This window comes from Rissa tridactyla, chromosome 5, assembly GCF_028500815.1.
Source record: "Rissa tridactyla isolate bRisTri1 chromosome 5, bRisTri1.patW.cur.20221130, whole genome shotgun sequence".
Lineage (NCBI taxonomy): Eukaryota > Metazoa > Chordata > Aves > Charadriiformes > Laridae > Rissa > Rissa tridactyla.
In genome coordinates this window covers 63,717,813-63,740,730 of record NC_071470.1, presented here as the reverse complement: position 1 = coordinate 63,740,730, position 22,918 = coordinate 63,717,813, and the positions used below count along the sequence as shown (strand labels likewise).

The 22,918-nt window shown below is 42.1% G+C and overlaps 1 protein-coding gene across 1 annotated transcript in view; it reads right to left on the bottom strand.

Moving 5' to 3' along the window:
- AFF1 (ALF transcription elongation factor 1) overlaps positions 1 to 22,610 on the bottom strand; it is a 96,576-nt gene extending 73,966 nt beyond the window's left edge. Inside the window, exon 1 of the mRNA XM_054203926.1 lies at positions 22,299 to 22,610. Within this exon, the coding sequence (XP_054059901.1) occupies positions 22,299 to 22,315 (17 nt within the window). The 5' untranslated portion in view covers positions 22,316 to 22,610. The remainder of the gene's footprint in view (positions 1 to 22,298) is intronic.
- Between the last annotated feature and the right edge of the window lie 308 nt (positions 22,611 to 22,918).

Genomic DNA, 22,918 nt, shown 5'->3' with positions numbered 1-22,918 from the left:
AAGTGGTCCGACTGCCCTTCATCCCTGAAGGCACTTATATCTTTTTGGGTAGGTGAGTAAAGATCTGCAACTTGAATGCTATTTCAGTAATTGAGTAGCACTGATGGAGCAGCTCTAGATGTGCAGCCTAGGACAGGACCTGACTGCAGGACTACTCCCCAGGCTCCAAGAGCCCCCTCGCAGCTGCACGCCAAGTAGCCTTGGTTGTGGTGACCCAACTGTGACAAGACTTAGCTTGCACGTGAGCAGCTTTTGCAAGCAAGAGGAGCCCTTTCACGTCTCTTCTCACTTCATCAGCAAGGATCTTTTTGATCTGGTCAGGATGCACAGAGACACATGCCCAAACGACTGGGGTTACTTTGCAGAGGCGACAGTGAAGAATTCTAAACTTCACTCTTTGTATCAGAACAGGAGACTTCAATGTGCCACTAACACAGTTATACTCCACTGTTGCACAGCTGAGCAAACATTTTCACATGTGCCTCCAGAGGTGCTCCCACAGCACACTCTCAGACCAATACGGTTAAGCTCAGATGGTACTTTGAGAAATGCACACCCAGATCCCTCTGACAGTGTGTTACATCCTGGCTTTGTCTGAGAATGGGTCTGTTTGGGGAAATGGCATTCCCTGCTGAGCAGATCCTGCTCTAACAGGGAGGGGACTCTGAGTCACCCACAATCACCCCAAGACTTGTCTGCAAAAAGGCCTGAGGAAATGATCACACAAACAGAAAAGACATTTACCCTTCAAAGGTACTTGCATCATACCTTCCTAGATCAAAGGCTGCTGGAAGTAAATACAAGGCCTTGGCACTATCAATAAACATATGGGGTGCAGCCTTTCTAACAGAATGTAAACTTTGGGTCGGCTTGGAAGTTTAGCTCAGAGAGAAAACAACTACCGTCAAAGCACAGGAAAAACAGATTTCAAAGGCCAGACGCTCTGTTCCTCTTGCTTCCCCCACAGTGGTCATGCAGATAATTCACATTCTTATCCCACTCCATTCTACTTGTCTTCTTCCAAGTGGTCCCACACTCACACCATTTCTAAGCACTTCCTGCCTCCCCTCTCAAAACCTGCTTCAACATGCAAGTTCATAGGCTATTCAGAATGGACTTCTTAGAAGACACCTAGCAGAGCCTTCATTAAGCACCATTCATTACCACAGCGACTGCAAGAGCACACTTCAGTTTTCATCTGTCATTCTTCTTTCTTCTGGATTTGTCTTGGCGACATCTTGCATTAGCTTAGGTCCCACTCTGACAAGCCTTTGATGTTATCTTCCTGATGGTTCAGCTGTGTTGAGGCAAACTCCTTCCACGTTAGCTTATTTTCCAATGAGAACAGACATGCTGCATAACACAGTCTAGAGCACCTGCATTCACACCACCATCTCGAGTGCCTCTACATCTTCCTTCTAAGCCCCAGCAGGTCCACCAAATGACCAAAAGACATGAGCTGCCTGGCTGAATCAAGCTAAGGGTAGCTTAGTTGAACCAATCAGGAAACACTGTTGATTCGAGGCTGCAAAGAGTTTGGCAATTGCTATGCACAGACTTACTGTAGTAACCCACCGCTCTTTGCATATACTATGTTGCTTAGAAATTTAACTAGACTGCCTAAGAAACAGCCAGAAAACGGCAGATTCTGATGTTAAGTGGACAAACAGATAAAAGACATTGCTAAATTGGTTTGTTTGGTTTACAGAGGAGCATATACTTGGTCAATGGCTTTATATCCTTCCATTCTTCTCCTTTCCCTTCTCCTATCCTGAAAAGCGTGTTTCCTGAGTTGACATCGTCTTTTTTTTTAAAGAAACTCTGACTAACACACACTCATTATTCTAAGATAACAAACACAAAACAATTTTTTTCAATAGAGCATAGTATTACAATCAACACAAGAATTCTATTTACGTTTTTTTTTTCCAAGAGAGTAGTATGAAAAATGAGTGCAGAAAAAGGACTTCAATAGAGAAGGTGCAGTCAATTTTGCATTTAAAATGCTGTCCATAGAGGGTCATTTCTGATTAAACACTTCATATACACATAATGATATCTCTTATAAACCTACGCCCCAGTAGTAAGCTTTCCCCAGTTATGAACAACATATTATCACTAGCTATGAGTCACTTTTACCACAAAAAACGGCTATTCCTTTTTTGTCTTTTTACCTACCAAGTGCCACGCATGATAGGATAGCAACCTTACTAGCGCTTATACCCATGAAGATGAACATATTTTTACCTGCCTTCCTAAAGCCAGCAGAACTCCCCATGTAAGAACTGTGACACATTTCCAGATCAAAGCCCAGACTTCTACCAAATATTATGCATGAAAAAAAAATTATCACAAAGCCCTCGAAGTGACATGCACACTTCTATAGAATTAATGCAAAAATGATGTAAGGAAATAATAAGGAAACAAGCGAGGAAAGAGACAGTCACACAATTTTCTCCAGGGTTTCTTCTTCCAGAAGAAAGCCATACCTTGAGAAACCCACCCAAAAGAGTGTCAGTGGGCAAGGGAGAAAGTATCTCTAATGACATACGCTCATTTTGATTTCCTCAGATAAGGAGGAGGAAGATAGAGACAGTTGAAAAATACATTCACACAAGGCTCAGTCACTTTCCAGGGCTGTCAGGACTGACATTGCTCCACCCAGTGTAAACATTACAATACAACACAGATGCAAAGTAACTTTAAAAGGAAGTGACCCTAAATCTCACTAGGGAAAGTGTGTGTTTAAATAACCACAGATGTACTGTAGTAACCCAGGGTTGCAAAAGAACTGTTGTCATAATACACAGTCTTCTGAAAAAGTAACCAGTCTTCTATTTAAGTGTGCTACCTACAGTCTAATTTTGTTAAAAACTTACTGCAGTTAAGACAAATCTTCCTGTAGCCTGAGCTTAGCTTTTAAACCAGATGTTTCACACGCAAACCCACCCTGAACACAAGATCAAGATCTACATCTCAGAAGTGACCTCTTCCCATTTTTATGGATTTAAAAGTCATACAGTCTCCCATCAACAAAACCCAACCTTGAATTATTCCCAACTCGCCACAGGGCAAGCGTAGGCATGCTGGCAGCAGGGTAACAAGCTACTGTGCTTAGTCAGCTGCTGCTGAAGTAACTTTTTCAGTGGTACTTACCCTGCCTCTGCAGGTGCAAGGTGGTGGGTTTTTTCCCCCCTTTTTGAAAACAGCGGTAAAGCACTTTGCAACTGCCATGAATTACAAATGTCTAAATGAACTCAAATGTGGCCACGTTAGAGCAGCACAGTGGCAATTTGTTTGGATAAGTCAGTGTTCATACAGTATGAGGGCAATAAGGAACATTAAGGTGAGTATACCCATTAACGACCCAGCTCGACACCTTCTGCTCCCCAGGAAGATTACAGCACCCAGAACAACTCCCACCACTCTGGAACAACGGACTGCCCGTCAGTATTACCCCCTCCCACAATGTTTCTCACTCTTGATTATCTACATGCCACTCATAATAAAAACAATTGTGCACTTCTCCCAGTTGTTTAAGTCAGCCTGAGACACATAAATAAATCTAACTCAAGTGTTAGCTTACAAAGCCCAGCTCAGGAAAATGATGTGACTGAAGTAAAATTGGTGGAGGAGGGACAAAACTGAAGTTTTGTTAAGCCCGGGTGGATCCTCTATCACTCCACACTTCAGTGCATCACTTCAGCTATTATCTCTACGCCAAATATTACTGTAACAGCTCTTTAGGTCAGTTATATGAGCACAGGAACAGGGAAACTACTACATGGTAAGCAGCAAGCCTTTCAGAGCAGGGACAGTCTTTCACTGCACGCATGTGTGTGCGCAACTGCTCAGCACAGGGAGAAGGTGTTCCCCGGGAGAAATGCAGAGGCCATGACTGCAATGTTTTATCAACTCACCCGCCACTAGCACAACATCACTGTTCCTAAAGCTGGTAAGGCATACTTGAATAGACAGAAGTGGTTAACTGCTGCTGCCCAAGCAATCTGAAGGCTTTCTTCAGTAAAGTGCTGCACGAAATCTCCCACCATACCTCTGACTTCCTCCTTTCAGCAGCAGAGATCCAGCACCTTGGATGAACTGTTCCAGGTTTGGTTGGGAAAATGCATCAGGTAAAATCTACATTCTACCACATACAAGACCTATCCCCTACCTGTTAATTTGCTTTTGCCTTGAAATATCTTTTTTGTTGTTATTGTTGCTTAGCACAATCAAATTTATTGGTAATAGGTTTAAAGGCAGCAAGAGAACCATGCATTCAACAGTAGCGATCTACAAAAAATGGAATGTAGAGATAAAATCAGGTTTCTATTTCTTTAAAATAGGCTCCAAATGAATGTCTTTTACTGGAAAACCCTGGAGATCTGAAAGATTAGGTAAGAAGGCTGTTGCAAACTAGTACTGGTTGAGAAACAGCCAAATAATCAAGTAAGGGATCAAGAAAAATAGGTTTTGCCATTAATTTTCCAGACCTATTTTAATTAATTTTTTTCACACAATTACAAGATTTTGATTTAACATATATTTCCATCTTACTGATTGTAGGAAATAAAACTGTGATCGCTTAGACCTACTGTTTCTTCACACCAACCATCCAAACATTTCATTCCTGACCTATCACAGAAGTACTCAGTAAAGCAAAGCCAAATAGTTCCCCTCAACCCAGCCACTATTTCCCCAGAGTCCTCATAAAAATGATAAGCATTTCAAAGAACTATCTCAGTTGAAAGGTCTTAAGAAAAAAGTAGGTTACAGCAAAGTAAAAAAAAAAAAAAAAAAAAAATCTAAATTATACCAGCTATTACATTTAAGAAAAAACCCAATGTTTAATTTCCCATGTGAAATCATTTTGCAAGTAAAATCAAGGATTCAAGTCTTACAATCTGTTTTTCTACCTCAGTTCTTCAAGTATACATAAATGCTTACTGCAGGTGCAAGAAGTCAAATGCAATAAATTTTCTACTTTAAGACTACATTAAGATTATTCAAGCTGATGTGCCTTTTGTTCATTGATTTTACAGAACTGACTTCCTAAATGTTATTTTAAAAAAAGAAAACATTATTGTTCTCCACTACACCAAAGAAAAATTTTAACAAGATATATAATTAGTAAAAAAGAAACTGAAATGTTCAGTGAGAAGCTATACATCCAGTCGAGTTTTCCATAGGAGCCTGCTATCAGCTGACCTTGTCCATGCTCTGCCAAGCAGCTCACAAGTCCATCAGCTGCACTGCCATGCAGTCCACAGGTGCCACATCATATACCTATTGCCACACAGTGCCTCACATCCTCATTTCACATGCAGCTCAACTTCAACACCATTTCTCCACAAAGAGCCCCTGCACACTGCCCACATCACGTCATGCGGGTGGAGCACCAGTTTCAGCATTACTTCATCTTGCTTTGCATGACGCACAAGCACACACATCACAACTAATATTTTGTCAATTCTCCTCTTGAGGCAACAGAACCATCCATACCATTGTAAAGCACATAACCCTTTAACACTTCCAAAACCCCCCTATGTTCTTCAAAGGCCTGATTTCACCAAGCCTTTCCTAAATGCTGTCAGACAGTTTGCAAGACTGGCAGTGAGACTGCTGCAGACTCTAAGAGCCTTTCACCTCGTATTTTCTGCACAACCAGCAGGGTCCTCTCCTCCTTTCTACCTTCTGTTGCCATCCCAGGTGTGGGCTAACATGTACTCCTGAAGCCCTACAGCTTAACGCAATTAAAGCCCAACAAAAAAAGGAATAAACATCAGCTTTTGCATTTGTTGCTTTTGTGATGCAAACCTGATGTTCTTTAAAGACTAAACTACACATCAATAGAATCAGTAGTTTAATTTGCTATTAAGTATAGCAAAAGCAAAACCTACAAATATGAGCATTTGAAACTGTCTCAGAAATACGGACATGTGCAATTCTGCCTCCTGAATCCTTAACACCCTGCAACTTATTAAGCACATGAGCAAATTTATATTTTTTTTGTGGAACATACTCTCTGTGTAAAATCTTTCCCAAACAATTGACTAAATCAGACCTAGCATGCTATAAACAGGAACGGGACAGTACTGTAACTAATCTGAGATTAAAAAAACACTAAAGAAAACTAAGAATACTAAAGACCTAAGTTCTTTCACACTTTCACAGGAATTAGCAGCAAACAAATCATGCAAGAATGAAAAGGTTTCCTATTGAGTTTTCCAGTTCCATAACAGCATGTACCAAGTAACAGGTTGGACGAGTCTTATCTGCATAGCAAGGACTAAGCAGGAACAGAAGAGATTAGTCCTGTTTGCAGAAAAAAAAAATCTGTTTATACACTGAAAAGCCTATTTTAAAATCTTTCCTGCAGTGTCCGCCAGACTATAATTATTCAAGAAGTATTTCCTAATTTTTCGATCTACACACGCCAGTGCCTGCTAATTTTCGTATGGTTTGTAGCTGTTGTTCAATTTTATTACGAGGCACACATGCTCCATATCTGACTATCTCTCTATGCCAGAGTTTCATACTGCATTCAAGTCATTAGCCTGATGTCTATATAACAAAGCATCTCATTGTCATTCAAAAGGACTTGGAAAGCGTTCAGACTATGCAAAAGCAATAATCCATGACAGCGTGCATTAGGCAGGTACCGATGCATGCCTAATGCACATTGCAAAGCATATGCCACTCCAAAATTAACTCTGAAGTAGCTTATCTTTCCTTTTTCCTGCTTTTTAAAAATATTTACATGCAGTTCATTTTACACAAGCTATCGCTTTCAGCAACTACAAAAAGCTTCTCCTTTAAGAGAATAATTTTAAAAAGCTATAAATATTTTGTCCTTTAAATTATGAACACATTTATTCAACATCTTTCCAATTTTCCAAATAATTTTCCTTGCATCATCTGAACCTCTGTTTGAAAAGCTCCCATCTTTCCCTCAGTATAGGAAGCTGTATGAGAAACGGCTAACTACTTGGCTTTACCATTGTTAGCAACACTTGTATGCAGGCAGTGGGAACATCACACTCCGACTCAGATCAAAAGCAACAGCTAGCTCCCGTTCCCACGGGACAGCAGTGTGGGTTTGGCAGCGCCAGGACCCACTGCAAACACTGGAAATCTCTCCAACTTGTTTGGTGCAGGCGTGGCGCTTGGTCTGTGTGCACCAGAAAGAGAGCGAGCGAGCTCAACAGGCACATGGGATGTCCCAAACATGCAAAGAAAGGCTTGAGCGACAGAGGGGCTTCTGCAAGCAGGTAAGTCAGGCGTCCTTGTTTGTAGGAGCACGGGGAAACCACGCAGTAAACTGTGGGAAAGATGAATGCTGGTGGGAACCAGCAAGGCCACTTCAAAAACACTTACCTTGCCTCCATGAGCAGCATGTGCTCTTGCAGCACACATTGCCTGATAACTATACTCTGTTCTGGAGAGTACACAGCTGTACACCAAATCAACTGCCAGCTCAACACTAAGTTAACCTTTTTTTACCTGCTGCTACCTAATCTAGGCAAAATACCCAAAAGACGGACACAGTTTCTGTAAGGACTATGTGATTTGAAAGACTTGCAGCAATATCAAAAAATGATAGCAAAAGCCATGATTTTTACAGGGACCAGAGAGACAATGCCTTTTCTAGCTGAAATGGCAAACTACTACATACCAGGAGTTATCTGCCAATAATTGGGCAACGTGCTGATTAATAGTTTTTCTGGGTTGCCTAAGGACAGTGCATGCATGAGTATCTCACCACTATTAATTAATCGCTCTTTGTGCATTTTATCCTGCTAGAATTTATGCGTCCCACACAGTGAATACCCTGAATGAGGCGATTTCTACTTCCAAAAGCACTTACTGTTGTCAGTTTATTTGCCCTGCTTAGCCTGATGCTCAGATTGGCAATAAATCACTGTTCTTAGCAGCTGAAGTATTTAGTGTCTTTCATTCAATATTCTTTCCTCCTCACTGACCCCCCTGCAAGTACAGTAATCATGTGCTGAATAGTCATTTACAGCACTGCAATTAAGAGATTATTCCATTAGGCTTTGCATTTCTATTCAGTTTTACGTTTACATTAAAAGCACTTTGTTAAACAATTGAGTAATAAACGTAATGCAAGTGCAGGAGCCTCACCAGCAGATGCCTGTCAGGCAGTGATGCCTTCCCCTGTGAAGCAGCCCAGGGAGGGCAGAGAGTGCTTATGGGTGGACAGAGACACCCACCTCCTGCGCAGGGTCCCAAGCCCAGGGAGAGGGCAGGTAGCACAACTACAGACGGGCCAATGTGGAGTAAGCAATGGAGGAGCTGACTGCCTGCCAGGAGTTTGGGTGAAACTGGGGAAGAGTCACCTATGTGCAGGATGAGTTCCTCTGCAAACACAGCATTGTTGCTCGTGCCTCTAAGAGCAGAGTAAGAAATGTCAAGGAGGTTTTACTTCTGTAAAAAGTGACGACTCCTGTCTCTTTGTCATGGTTTGGGCCTCAAACCAGGTGACACTTATATTTCAGTAGGCATGCGGGGCTCAGGAATTCAAGCATTTCAAACATCTCCAGAGTTTGTGCAGCCTGTTAATACATTTACCACCAAGAAAACTGGATATATTTGCCGTTTCTGTGGGCGGCTCCCCTCTTCCCTCATTTTACAGTTTGTTGTTTGGTTTGGGTTCCCCCCCGCCCCCTTCCTTCTTTCTCTGCAGCATAACTTTGCTGCTCTTTCCCAAGTCCTTACCCTCTGCCTGATCTATTTTAAGCCCGTGAGAACTGGAGGTTACCGGGGAAAGCCCTTTGCTTTGTCATGTGAGTGAAGTTTCAGCCCTTGGAAACAATCAGTTCCAGTGAAGCCCTTGCAAAGTAAAAAGGCTGTGACAAATGAGGAAGATGTTCTTCCTTGGGCCTTGGCAGGGAGCACATGGAGTGAACAGACGTTAGATGCAAATCCTGCAAGTGGAAATTAAAATGTAGCTCAACTTTAGTCATATTAAAAAATGCCTGTCTCAGCTATGAGAACAGACAGTCACATCACAGCAACTTTTCTTTCCTTCTTCAAGGAGCAAAACCTGACAGCCAACTGGTAAAAGGCAATTAGTAAAAGTACTTGTTAATTACATTATATCTCACCTATTTCACTGGCTTCCAGACTCTTTATCATTTTGTATTCAGTTTTAACCTTCTAAGGGATTGATATCTTTCCAAGACTGTTCTCAACCGTCTGTCCTTCAGTCTGGGGAAACTACCACTCTTGAAGGAAGTCACGTCTACCCAGACAATAATGGTGGTGATTGCGTGCCAAGTTTGCGATCATGGCTGGAAAATTACACCAAAGTGCTGCAGGAATATGCAGGAGGAGTTCCACCAGGCATATGCAGCATTTTGTCCACTCAATAGTGACTCAGGACGTCTTCCAGGGATACATGCCCTTCTCTGATAAAGTGCATCAGAGCCTCTGCCCTTATGAGTATTTTCATGGTAACAGCCAATGGCTTCTTTCAGTCCTTGTCCTCAATGCCATTGTGGCAACAGACGATTTGGAAGGAGAATGAATCAGCGCTGCCTCTCCCTGGGGTTCCTCATCCTCTGCCCTCCCACACACGTTTCCAATGACACTTATTCATCACCCTGAGCAAGAGGCAAGAGTTCTGCACTTTGCTGTACAAGGGATTGAGCAGGTGCTCTACTGTAACCATTACCTCAAACTTCTGAAGAAGGTTTATAAGTTCTTTCATGTAGGCTGCTGCATTTTCCCTCACCTGTTGACTCCATCTGTCTAGAGCTACATCCATTGTCAAGTGTGGTAAGCCTCTTGAACAACCTGCTTCCAAACCAGACAGCTTCCTGCATCATCATGGGGATGCACTTCCTCTGGATTGCTTCATCTCTCTGTGCTCTCTCGGTGTTACAGATTCATTAATGAAGCATCCGCAAACATGATGAATAGCAACTCCAACACCAGCTAACACCCCAAATAACCCAAGTAATATCCAGCTAAGTCATCTGCAGAAAGCTAGGTATTTTCAAGAAAATGCAAGCTGATCACAGGGATTTGGAGTAATGTTTTAGGGTTTTTCTGTAAACCTCCCTAAAATCTCAGCACGCACTTTCTAATACATTCTGTATCTTTTCCATCTTACTCAATTGCTTAGTTGTCACAGTTACTAAACATGCAACCACAAAAGAGTAGACATTTTGCATTAAAAAAAAATTGTTATGCATAAGTATTTGTGGAAGCCACTTGAAAAATGAGAGGACAGAAAGAACAGAGAGTCACTATTTCTGCGTTTTCTTATTCCACCTGAAACTTTCCTTTTATCCATCCTTGGAACAACTCTTAGAATCCTTCCTGGCCAGCATATTATGCCGTAGTTCCACATTTTTTCACTTAACACAGCCCTGCTTAGAAATATGATGCTTGTAGCAATACACACAACAGAGACAGAACAAAGGAAATGGTAAGGCTAATATCCTTTCCCGCTCCCACATCTTTTTTTCCTCTGTCATGCACACATGTAGAAGTCATTCCTCAGTTTCAAGCTGTGAATCAGGAACTCATTTTGAGCACCTGCTTATACACACACACACATGCAAAAAACATCCTCCATGTAAAAGCTCCAGGTCAAGAATTCATTTTGAGCACAGTTCTAACAGGAACACTTTCTTGAGTTGGACATGAAAGCTTAAAGCCAAAGGAAACTAAAAAACCAGATACTGGTCTAAATTCCTCCTTTTGCCAAAGTAGTTTATTGCCTCATAATACACAATTAAGCCTCTCAAGAGGTGTGGAGGGAACAGATTTGGCTACAATTTGGCCCTGAATGAGACCGACAGAAAAACCCAGAGCAACCCATGAAATTCAGAGCAGCAGCTGTAACAACACCTTGCACGTACACTCTCCTGAGGCCTGTCACATCATCTCTTGTCACTGCCTCAGCTTCCAGCACACACTTCACAGGCCAAACTCACACAAACCATTTCAGTCCTCCTCTGGTTTCCTACTTTCCATTGAGACTTCGCTGAGTGTCAGCAGGATCCCAGATCTGTATCTGGTCAGTGCCTGCACCTCATTTGCACTCCATCTTACTCGCACTTACTCACCAAAGGGACAGAGAAGAGGAAGGGTTGAAAGAATAGTTCAAGGACTTCCTAAAAAAACTGCACGACTTTTTAATTAAAGACCTTTTAAATGCAGCGACTGCTACTGGTTTTTCAGCTCTCACACTCTAGTTCTTGTGTGTTCAGGGACTTCTCTAGGGGAAAGAAAGAAATATTGAACAAACAAAACCAAATCATTATTTGCTTGGCAGATTACTGTACATAAATGGTCTTTGAAGTTGTTACATTCAAGTAAACATAGCTTATATCATCTGTACATTTCTGTCATTAGGCTGAGAGGGAGGAGGACGGCCCATTTTCAAGGAAGCAATTTTTTAAAAAGGAAACCATTAACTTGATATTTAGTCAGTGTACAAAGGAACAGCGAAGTAAAGAAATAATTTTCCCAGTATTTCCCCTGTCCATAAATTGCATACTTTTTCATCTGTTCCATCCACGACACCCCTCGCCCACTAAATTAACAGCTAGAAAGCAATGGACCGTAGGAAAAAACAAACAGAGGGCTAATATGGAAATGCACCTAAAAAAACCAAAAGATGGGGTTGGAACACAGAAAGAGTTTTTTTCCACAATACCTTCTTTTATACAGCATTTCTATCAGACATTTGCAAGAGAGGGAATACTTTTAAACATGACTTTTGAGTCTTCCTTTTGCTATATCTGAAAAAATGACTTTTTCTCCCCCTCCCCGCTGCTTTGGTTAGCATAAATGATTACTGCCACATCAGAAAGCTACAGGAATTGGCCCTCTTAAGGGAGCTGAGTGGAAATGGCAGTGAATGCAAGACCATTGACTCAGACACTGTGCGGTCTATACATGTCTCTTTATAATTAAGTATAGCACAGACACCAAGATACCAAACAACTGTATTTGGCCACAATACAACACAAGGTTCAGCCCAAAGGACAGGATGTCAACTAAATGTTCATTAGATTTAAAAAATTAACCCAGATCACATCTGGCTTTATAAGCATTACAGGATAGGGATTATTTTTTTGGGGGTGGGTTCTTTTCCTTTGTTTTAGTGTGTTTTGTTTTTAAATAGCACAGTTCCTAAGTTTTCATGATAAATTCTCTCACAAGTTGTTCAAAGAGCAAAACAACATCAACACACACCAATATAGCTGCCAAAACTGAGCCTGAGAAGCTTCTGGTTGCAATTATCAGATTATGTTATAATTACAAACTGTTTTCATTTACTTAAGAATTACGGAAAGAAGGTCTGGCTGTGAAATGCAGTGCTAGGCTACATCAGCTGTCTAGATTGTAGAGAAAGAAACAGCAATAGGCTCCCTGCACGTATATTCAGTCTGTCCCTTCATAAACCTATGAAAAGGGGATGTGTAATGAGAGCAACCTATCTACTGTAGGTCAGTTTGTTCAGTTTACTTAACTGACTTGGAAAGAAAAAACATTTTCCAAATCATTAGGAATCAGACTGATTCACATATTTAAGTAACAGAAGAACCAGCTTGGGAGCCAAGTTTTAATGTTATCATTTCTGCAGACTGACAATTTCATCCATCCACTGCAGTCCACTGTTGTCCTATTTGTGCAGAGTTGCACTGCCCATACACTACAGCATCGAGCAACAGCACTACACTATGCTCAGCAACACGCTAAGGTAGGTACAGAAATTCCAGCTTGGGGCTGCTTGGAACAAGGTTGAGGTCATCCCATTTACCCACCAAAAGTTTAAACCGGTCTGGAAGGAGGAGGGAACAACATCAACAAACAGTTGAGGACATCTTCAGAGAGAAAGTCTAGGCTTTGCTGGGGGGAAACAAAAACTGTTAACATTTTTTCTTCTGCTTTCCCAAGGTAAATTCTTCCTCCCAAACCAGCTAGGCTGCCTTGTAGGCACAATTCCATGTATCTTCACAGAAAGTCTTTGATAAAAAAAATTAGTTTCCAGTGTGGTTTACTCAAAGATACTAATTTTTGTGAGATTAATTTAAACTGGTAACTTTCCTTCCAGTTGTGTTATTAATGTCTCCCTAATAAGCTACAAAACTGTTCAATACAAACACTGGTAGTCTGCTAAGAAAGTCTAGAAAGTAAAGCTTTTTTCCCCCCAAATGAAACTTGATAAATTATATGCTAAAAAGAAGGGTTTTCTCCATAGGTAGCTTGTGGGGAAAACACTCTTAACATCTGTTACAGCTACATGGCACATCTTCACAGTATTATTAGCATCATCCATGTTCTCTTTCAGCTTTGTTATTTGCTACTTCTTCATTACATTGTACCATCTAACTTAGAACATAATTCTTCCCCTGGGTTTCCCAGCAGGGAAGAATTTCTGCCAGGTCCTTCACAGATAACATAATTTTTATCCCAATAGCTTGATGACATTAAAAATTCCCTATACCTAGAAGAACAAAAGCAATACAGGTATCTCTTTGTCAGCATATGCTTTTAACTGAAAAGGCTGGGACTATTGGTGCCATTTTTGTTACAAATAGAGAACTGCAAGGGAAAGCTTTGTGACACTTAATTCACTATGTGACCAGAAGTCTTTTTTCAAAGGTGAAACATTGAGTTACTGAATTTTTGCAAGTTAGGCAATTTAGGAAGTTCTTTGGTCTATTATTTTTAACACCCCAGTGTATGAGTCAACCGCTTTTCACGCCGAATGCAATGGGAAAAAACCCCCATGTCTCTGAATAACACATCTTTTTATTACAAATATTAGACTTTCTCAAGGAACAGAGCACAATTCTACCTATTTTTCTGTCTCTCCCCAATTTGGGCAGTTACATGGAATTTTCTTAAGCTGTAGACTAGTAGTTTTTTTACTCATGTAGTCCATTACACAGAACCAGGCATTTCCTCTTATTAGGAGGGTCACGAACACTAGCTAAGCAAAGAAAGCCTATTATTAGTTTGCTGAAGTCAGCCCATGTAAAATGGATAGGGGTTTGCAAACAGATAAAGATCATTAACAGTGTTCCGAAACCTCAGCAAAGTGATCAGATTCTCTTTAAATATTAAGAGACTCGTTCATCTTCTTTCCAGAGTGAAAGTTACAGAATATCACACGTTAAATCAGAAAACGAAAATCAAAACTAAAATTTCATATGTTTAAACATTTCCGAGCCACAGAGCATCTAAACAAGTTGAAAATCATAAGCTTTCAAAAATTATTGTGCATGAAACAAACACAGGAAAAACACACACGCTTCTGAATTGACATTCTTAAAGCTTTAAAACTAGACAACTATTTTTGAAGGGAGAAGTACTGCTTCAAGTACTGTCATGAGTTTCCTATCAGCCTGCACAAGAGACAACCATAAAGAAAACACCCTACAGCAAAGCTTTGTCTCCAGACTGGGATGTACTTCAAATCTGGGTGTCCATCACCCAAGATCGCCCTGTAGCACAGACTGAGAATTAACTGCAAGCCAGGCTGCGACTGAAGAATTTACAAGTGGGCTTGGCTTTCCAGTAGCAAATACTAAAGAAAGACACAAGCGAGAAAATGGCAAACAGACCAACCACAACCGGGTACTGCACTGGTGAAGGCAGGCCCAAAACAGCTTTGTCCGAGAAGGGCGATGAGTTTTATTTCTCATGTGCTAACTCAGGCAGAAATCAGTTTAGTGCAAGAATCACGAGAGAAAACATGGTACAAAGTCTCAAGTATTATCATGTTATTTCCAGTGACTGCTTTCCATTGTCCCCATTTACCTCCCAAAACAAGTACCAGAATCAAATGCAATCACCTCACTCACACACTGAGGATGCAACACAATGGCTTAAAAAAACGAAGAGTAGCTGTACAAATTATTTTGCCAAAGGACACAAAGCAAGAACAGAGAAGTAACTGCATTCCTCATGTCAGACTATATTGCACCAGTAATGGAAAAAACTAGTTTCTCCAAAAGAGGCACAAACTATGAACCCAGTGATTTATGCATGAGGCATCTTAATTTTTCTATCTATATAAGCCACAGAGGGTTTAGTGCTTTTTTTTAATTTATATAGATAGATAATTCTAGAAGTTACTTTAAAAACAACATTAAAAGGCTGATGTAACGTTACAGTAAAGTTGAAGAGAGACTTTCAGGCTGGACTACAGGAAACTTCATTGTCCCACTGGACAGAGATGGGTGTTTTCTTTCACCAATTAAAAGTTAACTGCTGGACAAAGCAGACTATCCTGCTACATGGGGTCTGCAGGGTTCCAGCAAAGAAGAGGGACACAGTGGTCCAGAAGAGCTCTTTAGCCATCACAGCTTACATCCACCATCCCATACCCATCCCCACAGAAGCCATATGCCAGAAAAAGCAGCCTTATTCACTGGTATCATAGAATCTACACTAAGCTTTGGCCAACAGAGTTATCTCACCTCTGCAGTATATTTGTTGCTTGTACTTTCAGCTATGCCAGCAAAACTTTTCACAGTAAACAAGGCCTTAAAGCTGCAGTGACAGACAGACAGACATGGCAGCCAGCAGGGACGGGGGCCTCTAGGTAATGGCAGTGCTAAGGGGGTCTTTAAAAAAAGAAGTAAACCTCCCTGCTCCGCAGCATGGCTAGCCCATGCTATGTTTTGGTTAGCACATGTTATTTTAGCAAAGGTATGAATAAACAGGTCCCTAGACTGACAGCCTGTTCTCAGCAGAACCACAGGCTTACTGGCACCAAGAAAATAACTTTTACTAGAACAGCTTGTTCTGCTGAGGGATGTGGGGACAGGGAAAAAGAGAAGCATTTCACCAAAGCACTTCTAAACTGCCAGCATATTCCCTGTCTTCAAATTAAAATGATTTTTTTTCCAAAACAGTTTACTCGGGGGAGAGGGTTCTTGAGAAATAGCTACAGACCAGTTATGAGTGCGAGTTTCTAAGCTGTGCTTGCAAAGATAAATTACCTCAATGATAGCTTTTTAAGCACAATCTAACAAACTGCAGAAGCACAAGAATGCTGAAAGCAATTTCTTACCATATGTCTACAACTCTCCAAAGATGTAAATATCCCTTTACTGCTATACATTTTAATAATTCCTTTCAATTTCAGATGCCAGCAGATACCCATATTTCAAACTGTAATGCCCATAGCTCAGGGAAGAGGCACATGCACTCATGCTCTCTCACATACCTCACATACACACACCAGCTGCTGAAAACTACTGTGCCATGAAGGAGTTGTTCGTACATTGATGAATACATCATCTGCTGCTTATAGATTACACAATATATCGTATTCTAAGCAAAAAATATATAAAGATATTACCATATGCTTATGAGCCTGCTCTTTTGTTTCTTTTTAATAAGGGCTTCTGCTCTACGCTTCCTGCTCTGGTTTTGGTGAACTGGGGGTAGGGATGTTTTTGTTGTTTGTTTTTTTTGTTTGCTTTGCTTTTTTGTTGTGTTTTTTTTTTTTTTTAATACAAGTACAAAAATGAAACCTACATTTTTTAGAGTTCTGAGACTGAGTTTTACTGTTGTCTCTGAGGTTAAACATTAACAATTTGCTTGTTGAACTTCCTCGAAAAATTAAAGCAGAGACATTATTTCCTCTTAACCTGACGGGTAGCATTGCAAAAACAACACTAAAGGAAAACTTTAAGTCTCTGTTACAATAAACACTTAGTAGAACTAAAAATGATAACTCTACACACTAGACAATACCTAAGTGTAAACTAATCCACAAGACAAACATCTTCATGAAGCATATGGCACCTGTGATGAAGGTTGCCTATTCAAACTAGCCTAGACACCTCACATTGACAATGCTGGAAACAGTATTAACATTAGCAGAGCACCTCCACAAATGCAGCTTTGTGCCCATACACCTGCTTTTTCTTCCTGCCTGCCACCTCTCCCTTCCCCTACAAGAATAAGGCAGCAAAAGAAATACACTTTTTTTAACCTGTGCAGTAAAATAAGGTGTGCAACAGTTTCTGCATCTCAGCAGTGTACAAGAGAGCTGGGGGGTAGCTCTGCACAAAGCAGCCATCACAGCCGAGAGGAAAGATGGGTGGGAAGGACTCTGCCTCTCACTGCTCCCCAAAGCCACTTGATTCCGTAAAGATCTAGAGTGCAACTTCTTTTCCCTAAATTATCTGTGAATATGCAGCACTGGAAAATCTGCTTGTAGCACATGCAGTAGCTCTTGTCTGTTCCCCATAAAAGCATTCTGCCGGAGCAATGCAGCTCTATCTTAATCCACCTATGATAGCACTGCATTTTGGAGTGATATCTTCCCCAGCCAGTTGCTCCACCCCAGCCAGTGCTACGTCTGTCTTCTCATTTTTATCATGGACACAGATGAACTGCAGCAGCCAAAAATCCAAAACAAAACATAGCCAGTACTTTTTTCACTATAACATACCAGAAAGGAAAAAAAATCCCCACACTGTGTTCAAGCCTGAACAGGATGAGTACCTTCCCATTTTTTTTTTAAGGTGTAGGCATCTCTACATTAAAGTAATCTTCCATCATGGTGCTCACAAGCTATGCAGTAAACCAGCCTCTGGGCTCCTGACCACCCTGCACCTGAGCCAGGCCTTAGGAAGACATCCTGTGCTCAGTGGCGAGCTCTTCCTCACTCCACTGTAGTCCACCTCATGAAAAACTATGTCTTTGTAGCATTCCTATACCTTTACTGAGATAGCTTTTCTATTATATTTTAAAGGCAGCCAAAAGCTTCATGCCATCATTCACTATGGCTACGCTCAGAAGAAAAGCACTGAGGAGAATTTATGCAGTTCATTAAAAGCTTGTTTCCTTCTACTTGTACTGCATCTTGCAGTTGAACTAGCAAATGATTTTCTCATAAAAAGCAGTTAGAAGATGCCTATCTCCACAATACAGATTCAAACCTGGGAAAATTACATAATCTAAGGAAACATTTTCTTCTATACCAGCTCAGGTATACCATGACAAGACTATTTCAAGGGCCTATTACAACTTGGAACCCCCACTGAAGAAAGGAAAAGAACCAAAACCCACAAACACCACACCACAAAGAGAGAACCAAAACCCACACAAAACCAAAAACAAAACCCAACAAACCTACTTGAAAAATCCACTTCCCTGTGAGCACCTCTTCTCTGTGGGGGAGCTTCAGCTGTAGGATTGCCCCAAAGCAATAGACTCCAGGCTCAGAAAGTCATCCAGGCAATAAGGAACTGTGAACTCAAAATCCCCAGAAGCCCGCAAAACATGCTGTGGGTCAGCTAGGCATTTTGTTCTGGAGAAAATAGGGTTGTACTTCTACAGGCAGGGCTAGTAGCAGTGTACGAGCAAAACCAACAGGGGTTCACAGGATGTTTTAGCTTTCAATAGACAGGTAAACTCCAACATGACATTGTTTCAGCCCCTCTTCACCTACATCAGCTGACTGGAATGCAGCATCACCAATACTGGCATTTGCCTATATCAACAAGACCCATGAAACAAACAAGTTATGAAACATTTCTTTAGATCTGGCCTGGAAAGCTGTGAAATGACACGGAAAAAATCAAGCTGCATCATTCAACACAGCTTCTCCTCACAGAAAAGCCTCAGCGTTATTCTCTTTAGAAGAAACTGTTTTGCCTCATTTACCATGTTTTAAATGCAGACACAGCCACATTTTATTTCATCACCTTCTTTTTCTACCAAAATGAGTGGTACAGCCTCGTTTCAAGACTCTTCTGGGTTGGGGGTGGAAACAAGAGCTTCCCAGATTGCTGTCTATCATTACCCTTCCCTGCAGGGCTGACTCAGGAGAAAGACCAAGGTGAGTCCAGCAGGGATGACGGCACAACGCTCAGATTTCAGCTCTCACTGTGCTACTGTATTCACCTATGTACAAAGATTAGGAAATTGCATTCATTCTGCATACCTGCAATCATACTAGTCATGACCACTTCGAAAGGCAAGTTATATGACAATTGGAAATTCTTAGCAACAAAGTATTTATTTATCCACCAATTTTAAATAAAATAAGTGCAACCAACAGGATCTATAGATAATTTAAAATGATCCCAACCAGCCTGAGAAAAGCAGCCTACATCTTCAAAAAGCAGTTATTCATCTGAAGATCCTCAGCTTGCAATTGCTGCAGAACACACATTTTAATGAAGGAGGCAGAAGAGAAAGGGGCTCTGCCACTCAGTTCAGAAGCCATATCCTCACGCCTCACTGATCGCTGGTAGTGAGCATGGGTACCAGTCTGTCCCACGCACCTCCTAGGGGTCCTGCCATATCTCAGAGCAGCTGAACAGCATGTCATGAATATCACACCACATTTAACAAAAAAGTAAACTTGTCCTCCTTCAGACTGCTTCTGCTTCTGCTTATATGTTCCTGAATATACCATAAAAAACTAACACAAGCCCTGTTTGCCTTGGGACATTACAGCCATCAGATCATCTGTGTGTTGCAGAACTGAGTGCATAGAAAGCTACAGCTGCAAACCTACTGCTTAGCTCACAACTTTAAAAAAAAAAAAAGAAAGAAAGAAAGGAAATCTACATTATACAAAAAACAACACTAACTGGAGGATAGTTTCTCCAGCTAATGGCGCTAGATATAAGCATTTACAGCAGCCATTGGTAGAAGCTGATCATTCTCAAACAGCTGAAGCAAAACCATACTCAACTCACCACTTCGTTTCTTAAGATTTACTATTTTAAAAAATGTTACAGCATCAGCACATCAGTTTCTCAGTCATCACTATCACAGTTTTGACAATGCTGAAGAGCAGTAACAGGCAGGTTTTATTACCTTATTTTCCTTACCCTTCTACCCTTCAAAACGGTGAAACACCCAAATGCTAGGTGAGCTGCCCAGGATCACGGCACTGAAGCTGAAGAAAGGATGCAGGATCTTCTTGCTACCAAACAAGCATCATACACAATGTCACATCCCTTTCACTAGCTGAAATATACAGCATGTGAGAAATAGCAAACCCAAGCAGATGGAGGAGTGCCCGAAGGCCTCATACAGAGCGACACCTAAAACGCTACAGTGCTCTGTATCATACCACCTCATCAGTAATTTACAGGGCTTGTTGCAATTATTTGTATTTTTTACAAGGGAGAAATGAACACAGAAAGCTCACCTACATCTTTTATCAGCTGCCTAGCAGAGTAACCCCTCAGACGTTTTTTGGCAAATGAATTCTGGAGACATGTGGCCTCTCAGTCCCATGCAGTATAACTCCAGTTATTTATTGTGAACATGAATTCATCCTCCACTGTTCAATAAAAGCTTCTACGCACCCACAAAGCACAAATCTCTTGGACTGAGATGGATACCCCTGCTGACCTGTGCCACAAAACCAGAAACACCACAATGACCGTTCTGGCAAATGTAACCTCTCTCCTGCAAGAGATTAATTTCTGCTGCTCATATTCACTCCTACTTTCTTTTAAAAGTCTTAAAATGAGCAATAATCATAGACTTTAACACTGATCTTCAAGCATAGAGGTTACCTTCTTACTCACTATGCTGAAATGCTCTGATGCAGTTTTACAACTCGAGCGCCTCACAGCACCCTGACAAAAGCAAAAGCCAGTACACACGATGGAGGAGAGGGGAGGGTACAGAATGGCAGGTGCACATCTTGTTTTCTTCGCCGACCCGAACAGGAGGCGTGGGGCATGGCCCTTTCACCCACCCCACAGTACTCAGCCGCATGGACCCAGCCCTTGGTCCATTTTCCTCACTTTCAGTTTGAACCATTCAGTGTATAAAACTTTATTCTCTGCACCATCTGCCTTACAGGTTAGCGATGTGGTTCACTGACCCCAGTGCCGGCCTTGCCTCTTCCTCAGCCAGTTTGATGAGGTTGGGGGCTACTGCTGAGACCCGGTTCCCATGTGCCCTCCTGCCACCCAAGAAAATGGCTGTGTGACCTCTGAGACATCTAGCATGTCCCTGGTCTTGGAGCCAAGTCAAGCTTCAAGGCCAGCCAGCAGCACTAAGATTTATGCTGTATCCTCTCTTAGCATAAGGGCCTATTAAAGCAGTGTTCTGATAATGCAGGCCAGTAAATCACACGAATAAGTGATCATACAAAGAAAAAAAAAAGCTGAAAAATTAAACCTTTGCCTTTTTGTTAAGAACTCCCAGTCTCCCCACATGTGGGAAGAGCAGGCAGTTGGAGGCAGAGGAGTTCAGCTGGTAATGGAGCAATCAATCTTCCCATCCTTCCTCCCCAAACCTCAGGGCTCTGTCATTTTGCAGTTTGTAATTTAAAGCCAGCTCTTGGCTTCAAACCTGCAGAAAAGCAGCACTGTGAAAACACACTGCAAGCGCCAAACTTCTGTGTAGGATATACTATCGTTTTGGGGTTTTTTTTCTGCCTGGAAGAAAGGTGAGCAGGGTGGCTGTATGGTATGGGACTAAAGAGCAAAAAGAGGAGTTTCTCTCTTCGGCATTTCTGAAATATCTATTAACGCATCGTAAAAGCTAAAAGGCATTAAACAGGTACCTTAAATAGCACTGCTTCATCAAGAACTATGACTTAAGAAAAGCTGCTTCCCCCATGCCGAGTGTAAAATTCACTTTAGACAGAACCCACCCCCCCTGCCCCCGAGCATGCAAGAAGTTGTTTCTTTAAAAAACACGGCTGAAAAGTGTTTAACCAAGATTGGTGCATTTGCTTGAATTTTGCCTCCTGACAGCAACTACACTGGGTCATTCTTTTTCATACTCTTCTCTACAACCACCTTCTACCCTCCCACCTATCCAGCAGATTTCTAGACAAGCAGATACAACCTGCTTCCATCTTATGCAGCCAGCTCTCCAATCCAACCAAATATAACCATTTACCTTTTAAAATATTACTGTAAGCAATCACAGAAACCTGTTTACATTAGGCTGGTTACAGGGGGAAAAAAACAAACAATGGACAAGTCCACAAGGGAGGAAAAAAAAAACAGTTTCAAAGAGCTATTAACGTGTTGGACAGGGAGAGATTTGACAGGGAGCAATTAAGACTTTGTTTTTCCTGTTAAAAGAAAGTTTATGCTGAGAGGAGGTAGTAGACACTTAGTGAACAGAACACAGGAACAAAATCTATCCAGGACACGTCTCCAGACACATTTCTGTGAAACACAGCGTAAAAATCAACATCAAACTGCGCCTGGAAAGGAGCGAGGGCGTCATTAACAACACCAGACTATGACAGGCCCTCGATGGGATCCACCACCAGCGATAAAAGTTGTTTAATGCCGTACCTCGACTGGGCAGCCATCGTGAAGTTTATACTGCCAAGCGTCCTCTGTCCATGGGCTCTTTCCCCAGCTGTCCAGGCTCTACCCCTCTGCCAAAACCTTCTCTTCCATCTGCCGGCTGCCTTCCTGCCCGCTTCCCGCGAACGTGCCCCTCTGCAATATCACCACGCAGCTGGCTGCCCGAGCCCCGAGTCCCTGAGCCCAGGCTGGCTACCGCAGGGTTGGATTACACTCATCTTGATCGACATCCGGGCACCCGGGCCCTCCCCCAGCTCCATGCATTCCCGGCCCTCGCACTTCCAGCTGGGGCCGGGGGGGGAGGGGGGGGGGGGGGGGAGGGCCGCGGGTACAGACAGAGCCCCGCTGACAAGCCAGGGGCTAGCTCGCAGCTGGAGAGTGTCAGCGCCGCAGTCGCCGGGGCCCGCTACTCCGTTATTGCTCAGCTGCTTCTGGCGAGCCGGCCTTGCTACGGCTCGCACCCCCACCCCCGCTGCCCGCGTTGTGCGCGCCCACACCTTTTTCCGCAAAGTTTTCATGGTACGACCCAACCTCCTTAAATGGACATGTTTGCGCTGTCAGGGCAGAAGGAGCGTACGATTGGCTCAGAAGCGCAGGGGCGCTGC